A 7,257-nucleotide genomic window follows, 5' to 3' on the forward strand; every position below is an offset into this window, starting at 1 on the left:
AAGCGTGATGGGATCTCAATTCAAAGGGCCGAGGAAAGAAACTATACGGTCCCTACAGTGGAGATAGATAAGGACGGGGCTTAAGGTTTTACGCAGATCTTGGATTCTTGATGTAAAGATTGATATAAATTGGATAAAATAAAAAAATCAGAAAGACAGAAAGTATCCGTCAAAATTATCAGATTTAGATGTTTGCATGCGACAGACAAAAGGGAACAAATGAGGTTTATATAAGAGTCTAAAAAATGGTAAAAAAAAAAGAAAATCTGGGAGACAAGTGGAGATGAAATCTGAAACAATGGGCAAATGATTGAATGTTTCTGGACGAAATTTGAAGAAGGAAAGAAGAATACCGTATTTATACATGGCGACGGGAGAAGGTAGAGGACAGCAAGGGTTCTCGTGAAAGAGAAGAAAGAGAGAGAGAAGGGAGCGGAGGGGGGAGGTGAAGTAGCGAAAGTTTGCCCCTTTTTATTGTCCCATACTCTCTCCTGTTTTGTTTTTATTTTTCTTGTTCTCCTCTCCTCTCGTCTCTTCCTCTGTATTCCTCCCTTCTTCTCCTTTCCTGTCCATCACCAAATCTACCCACATTCATTCCTCGCTTTCTCCCTTCCAAATCACGAGATCCCCATCCTTCCCACTGTAAACCCCTTCTCTTTCTCGGTCCTCGTCTATTTCTTCTTCTATGTCTTCAGCTCTCCATCGCTGTCCAAAAACTGCGTCTCGTCCTATTCTCGCCTTCTCTTGTAGCTGCAACAGCTAGCCACGGGCGGTGATCCGAGTGGTGGAGGAGAAGGGAAGGAAAATAATAATAATAATAATAAAGAAAAGCAAAGGGCGGTGTGGTGGCCGGAGGAGATCTAAGCCGCGCGAGCCCAAGAGACGCCTCGAGCCCAGATGTCCCGCCCCGGCGAGCCGGCCGGCCGGACACAAAGGCCCCATCTTGATGCCGGGATCGAGCCTCCCTCCGGTCGGTTCCACTCCGCCCTCGCTCTTGATGCCAACAAGCCTGACTCCAAGGACTTCGCCCTCGATCTCGGCTCCCCCGTCTCGCCGCTCCAGCCCCGTGCCGCCTCGGCCGCTGTCACCAACACCAGCAGCAGCTCCAGCTCCTCCGGCTCCGTCACCGGCAAGACCCGGGCGAGCGCCGCCGCCGCCCGTAACCTCGCCTCCGGCGGTGCTCCCGGGAGGCGGAACCACTCCGGGGAGCTCTCCGGCGAGAGTAGCCCCACTGCCTTGGACGGCAGGGGTTCGCGGCCCGGCCACCGCTGGACCGACCCTGGACCGCTCATCTACTCCGGCGGCGGCGGGAGTAGCTCGGCGAGTTCTCCGGTGACCAATGTGCTTCCGGCGGGGAACATCTGCCCCTCGGGGATAATCGGGAAGACGGGCATGATCGCCCAGAAGACGCCGAGGAGCGACGTGCTGGGATCCGGCAGCGGGAATTACGGCCACGGGAGTATAATGCGCGGTGGGGCTGCCGGCGCCGTCTCGGGGAAGGTCGGTGGGGAGGCGGGGATGGGGAATTTGGGGGATTCCGCGGCGCGGAGGGCAATGGCAAGCTCGGATCTACAGGAGGTGACCAGGGCGGCCAACGAGCAGTACAAAAGGGGGCAGTTCGCGGAGGCGCTGAGTCTCTATGATCGAGGGATTGCGATGTGCCGGCACAATGCCGCGTACCGGAGTAGCCTAGCATCGTGTCGGAGCAACCGCGCGGCGGCGCTGATGGGGCTCGGCAGGTTGGGGGAGGCGGTGAAGGAGTGCGAGGAGGTGGTCCGCCTGGATCCGGTGAATGACCGGGCACACCAGAGATTGGCTTCGCTATACTTACGGTGAGAAATCCCATGCATTTACTCTTCTTCATTTAAATTCCTTTCTCGAGAGATTTAGATCCTTGTAAAGTGGTTACTGGGGGAAATATTTGATCTTTATGAGTTGGATGTGCTGTTCTGATGCCTGCCTGTGTTTGTTGTTAGAAAGATTCGATCTTTGTTAGTTACAGATCTCTTCTTTTGATCTGCCTGTCACATGTTTGTCCTTGGTTGTTGGAGACTGGCTCAGTGAATGCCTTTTGTCGTCTGATATGAGCCGACTCTTGCTCAGACCCATGGTTCGTAGTTTGGTGTGATCTGCTGCTCTGCGTTCCCTTTCCTTTCACATTGTTTTGCTGTCTGTTGTAGGAGAAATATAGTTGCTTTATAATTTGCAGCTTTGCTTGGTTTATTTGTTGTCTTTTTACGCTGTTTGGTTGAAGTTGTAATTTTACTGTTGGCTCTTCATTTTTGATGATAAATTTTCCTGACATCGACGAGTCTGTGGTCTACTTGGCATCAAAATTTATATATGAAGGGTTGCTTGGTAGATATTTAATGGTAGAAAGAACCTTTTCTTCCTGAAAAATGATTGAATTGCTAGTCCATCTTCATCCAGTCATTCTGCTTTGAGATAAACTTTTATTCAACGTCATAGAATGAAGTGATTCTCTGTAATCTGTTTCTTATGCTTTCTCGAATTTTTTTTCCCCGATAATTAGTATCCTTTCCCAATTTAGGTTTGTGTAATCCTTTTAACTTTCAATTGTTTTTCCTATATCACATTGTTTAAGCGATTCCTTATGACAGCTTGGGGCAGGTTGACAATGCAAAGCGGCATATCTACTTTGGGGGCCAGCAGCCCGAGCCTTTTGAGTTGCAGAAGCACCAAGCAGTGGACAGACATCTGGGCAAATGTATGGATGCTAGGAAGATTGGTGATTGGAAGAGCGCACTAAGGGAAGCTGATGCAGCCATTGCAGCAGGGGCAGACTCTTCTCCATTGGTAAAATTCATATTGGTTGTTATTTCTTAGCAGTCATTAGAGAGGATAAATGAATGTAGAAGTCATAGTCCGTTGGAATTTGCAGCTCATTGCATCGAGAGCAGAAGCCCTTCTCCATCTCCATCAACTTGACGAGGCTGACTCAGCTCTATCAAGTGCACCTAAATTCGATACATCATTCTCATCTTCCTTGCAGATCAAATTTTTTGGTATGCTATCAGATTCCTATATCTACATTGTTCGAGCCCAAGTTGATATGGCATTGGGAAGGTGAGCTCGGTAGTTTAGATTTCTACAAGGTTTTCTTTTTTTTTAAAAAAAAGTTTTGCATGAATGAGAATGATCAATGGGATTTTTACAGGTTTGAGAATGCAGTTGCAATGGCTGAGAAAGGCAGGCAGATAGATCCTACAAATGCAGATGTGACAGCAATGCTGAATAATGTGAGATCTGTGTCCAGAGCTCGAGCTCAAGGAAATGAGCTCTTCAAATCTGGATACTTCGCAGAGGCATGCATGGCGTATGGGGAAGGTCTTAAATATGATCCATCAAACCCAGTCCTCCACTGCAACAGAGCAGCTTGCCGGTCGAAGCTTGGACAGTGGGAGAAAGCTATTGAGGATTGCAATGAAGCCCTCAGGATCCATCCCAGTTATACCAAGGCCCTTCTCAGACGTGCTGCCTCCTATGTGAAGGTAAATTGTCTCTAATTGTCTGTTTCTTGTCCTCTGTTCACCAATGTCATGTGAGATCAGGGTACCAAGAACAGTTTGGATTGATCTGTTTAATGTTTCTCATTGGGTTGGTAGCTCGAGCGCTGGGCTGAAGCTGTGCGGGATTATGAAGCCCTAAGAAAAGAGCTTCCCGGTAATACTGAGGTGGCTGAAGCCTTCTTCCATGCTCAGGTTGCGTTGAAAACATCTCGTGGTGAGGAAGTCTCTAATATGAAGTTTGGTGGGGAAGTTGAGGAGATTACTAGTATGGAACAATTCCAAGCAGCAATATCTTTACCTGGTGAGCTTTCCCTTTCTATTCGCATCAAATCTCCAAGCTACCGAGCTTTCTACATTGTAGTCCTCTTTGCTCAAGACCTCCTTTAGTCTAGCTGGATGTTCTTTTTACAGGTGCAAAGGTTTATATCAATCTTACTTACATCAAACTGCCTCTTTAGATGAAATACACCTTTTCACCGCATAGTAGATATTTAAGAGAAAAAAATACTGCTTTATGTTGTTGTATTTATGACATATATATTCAATCAAATGCTCTCGTGCCATTCACCTGGAATCTCTTCTTCAGTTCCTATTATTCTTTTTCATCGTAATGGTATAATATCTGGTACTGTAGTTTCAGAACCTTGCTATGTCTGATATTTGCTATGGCCATTGCCCATGCAACTTATTGCACTAAGATGGAACTTGTATCATTTCAGGAGCTTCTGTTGTTTATTTCATGGCACCGTCGAACCAGCAGTGCACCCAGATGTCCCCATTCGTGGATGCACTGTGTACACAAAATCCTTCAGCAAATTTTCTGAAGGTAATCAGATATCATGTCTTGTTTCTTTCTGAAGCATTCATCTTTCTCCTTTTCTCGTTATGCGACTTTACTGTATTTTATCTTAAAGGTCAATGTCGGCGAGAGCCCTGCTATCGCCAAAGCGGAGAACGTGAGAATAGTCCCAACTTTTAAGATTTACAAGGATGGGATGAAGATGAAGGAGATGATCTGCCCCAGCCAGAAGGTGTTGGAGGTATCGGTGAGGCACTACAGTATCTTGCGTTGAAACAAATGGTTCATTTGATCTATCTTTGCAGCCCAACCTTCAATTCATACAAATGTCAAACTACCACTGCAAACCAGCCACATAATAATTCATCGAGCTGAAGCATGAACCGGAATGATCAAAAAGAGCCCATATTTTTTCCCTTCCCTTTTCTTCCCCTTTTATTTTCCTTTTTCTCCTTCAGTTTCATTCTCGCCCACCTCATTTATTCTTTCCATTTGCAGAACTTGGTCTCATTTCAACAGTTCATCCCATTCCCTGGTTAGCCTAGGATTCTCATAAATTCTCTTCCAGACGAATCCACCTTTCTCTTCTTGGTAAGCTTAGGTGTACCATTTATTTCGCACTGCAGTCTTAGAGAGATTGAGATAACTGAGAGAGATGGCTGCTAGAAATTATTACATGTATATATACTACATAGCAATTATTGGGAGCCATTGGGAAGATTGGGCATCAATCTGGTGGTCGGGGGAAGGAAAGGGAGAGTAGATATCATTGATGGTTTTGCTGCCGGTGCTGATATATGCTTCCATTTTTATGAATAAAAACTCAAAATTCTTTCTCATGTCATCACAAGGCTTCTTTCAATTTGTTTGAATGATCCTGCCATCATTCTTAAGCCACAGGCAAATATTATGTTTATCAGACTACTTCTTAATGAAACCCCAAGTGAAATCATATTCCCTTCCTCCCCTGCTGAGTGCTACTGCTGATGCTTTATATTTTGGACCGTTGCATTTGTAAACCGGGGTTCGTGTGCAGGACTAGGAGGTTTCCAAGTGATTGAGAAGGGCCTTTCCTTTCCCTTTCCTCCCCCCCTCCCCTTTTCTTTCTTTTAAATGCAGTCCAATCGAGTCAAAATAAGGAGCGTCTGGGTGGAGATATGCCCGTTAACTTTTTAATAAAGATAAATCTTAAAGAAAGAAACCCTCTAATTCAAATGGTGTTTTCTTTAACACGCTTCTTCGGTTGGATTGCCGAGCATAAGGTAAGCTCATGCATTCCAAAATCACAGTTGGATTAAGACATGGATTGGTAAGTTCGACTCGTATGTATATATAGCAACATCAAGGTGATCTGTCATCATGGGGTCCATTGATAAAATAGGAACAAGCAACATTAATATATCAATCAAAGTACTAACTTTAATAAATAAATATTATATTTAAAATAATAGATTACTTTATCATAATTAATATATTAAAATGCTAGTAATGTTATATATAAATAATAATATAATTAGTATATGAATATATTTATTAGTAAATGTTAATTTTTAGTTAATAATTAATAAATATTTATTAATATTAATAAATCTTGCATGGAATTTATTAGGAATTACTTTATCAATAAATATATCTATAAAATTTATAATTAATATGTTAATTAAGAGACAAAAAATATAATAGAATTTATGTATAATAAAAAAATCTATTTTATTATATGTATAATTAATTTAAAATTATTTATTAACTCATGAAAATGTATTTGAATACTTGAAATGACCCATATTAACATCTTTATGTAAGTGAGCTATAAATAGCCAATAAATAGGCTGACTAAAAAAATATCATTACTTAAATTATTTATTCAAAAATATTATTGAAAATTTGGCAATATTTTCAAATAAGATTATCTCCAACGAAATATAATAATCTTTTTTTGGTTATTTTGTAGAGTAATTTTTTTACTAACCAACATGATAAAATTTATTTTTTCCTACAATTATTTTCCTACATAAATAATTTTCCAAAATTGTCACTGTTATGGGGGAATTGAGCCGCCATGCCCCACGTGATCGGCACGCGTATCCAGGAAAGCTACAGCTGCCCTATGATCCAGCACTCCGACCCCGAGTCGGACCTCCTCGGCTCCGCAGCCCGACCCCGGGTCGGCTGCCCTATGATCCAGCACTCCGACCCCGAGTCGGACCTCCTCGGCTCCGCAGCCCGACCCCGGGTCGGCTGCCCTATGATCCAGCACTCCGACCCCGAGTCGGACCTCCTCGGCTCCGCAGCCCGACCCCGGGTCGGCTGCCCTATGATCCAGCACTCCGACCCCGAGTCGGACCTCCTCGGCTTCGCAGCCCGACCCCGGGTCGGCTGCCCTATGATCCAGCATTCCGACCCCGAGTCGGAGATCTTTTGATAACGACAGGCTATTCTCCAGAGGCACGCCGCGGCCTCCTGCTCCACTACTCCCTGCAACGGCTGTACCCGATGCTGCCCACGATCTCCTGTATCAACCGTACAAAGCGGAGCTCCACTACGCCCTGCCATGACCGTACCCAGCGCTGCTCCACGACGCCCCGTAACGGCCATGTCAGTGGCCATTCTATCGTGCCCCACGACGACAAACCCCCCTGAGAGACCTCCCAGCCAGGTATATATGCGGCTGGGGGGAGAAGGGGGGGGGTAAGCAATACCTCCCAGAGCACTCTCTCCCACTTGTGATTATCATCTCTCCTCCTCCAATCTCCTCTGACTTGACCGTCGGAGGGCCATCACCACCCTGGTGGTGGTGCAAGGCTTGTTTGCAGGTTCCTTGGCGGAAGTTGGAGCGCAACCAGCACCAACCAAGACAACTCAGGCGGAACCCCGTTCACACCGTCGTGTCAATCGTTCTCGGTTTGGACCACCAGCAACAGTTGGCGC

At 45.1% G+C, this 7,257-nt stretch overlaps 1 protein-coding gene across 1 annotated transcript; it reads left to right on the forward strand.

Annotated features, from left to right (window-relative positions):
* Positions 1-397: 397 nt before the first annotated feature.
* LOC103697560 (inactive TPR repeat-containing thioredoxin TTL3-like) lies at positions 398-5,281 on the forward strand. The gene is made up of 7 exons (XM_008779444.4): positions 398-1,832; positions 2,622-2,817; positions 2,903-3,087; positions 3,179-3,512; positions 3,627-3,831; positions 4,250-4,356; positions 4,445-5,281. Exons 1-7 carry the CDS (start codon positions 898-900, stop codon positions 4,601-4,603), a joined length of 2,121 nt encoding a protein of 706 aa, XP_008777666.2. The 5' UTR covers positions 398-897; the 3' UTR covers positions 4,604-5,281.
* The last annotated feature ends 1,976 nt before the right edge of the window (positions 5,282-7,257 follow it).

This window comes from Phoenix dactylifera, unplaced genomic scaffold, assembly GCF_009389715.1.
Source record: "Phoenix dactylifera cultivar Barhee BC4 unplaced genomic scaffold, palm_55x_up_171113_PBpolish2nd_filt_p 000572F, whole genome shotgun sequence".
NCBI classification, from domain to species: Eukaryota; Viridiplantae; Streptophyta; class Magnoliopsida; order Arecales; family Arecaceae; genus Phoenix; species Phoenix dactylifera.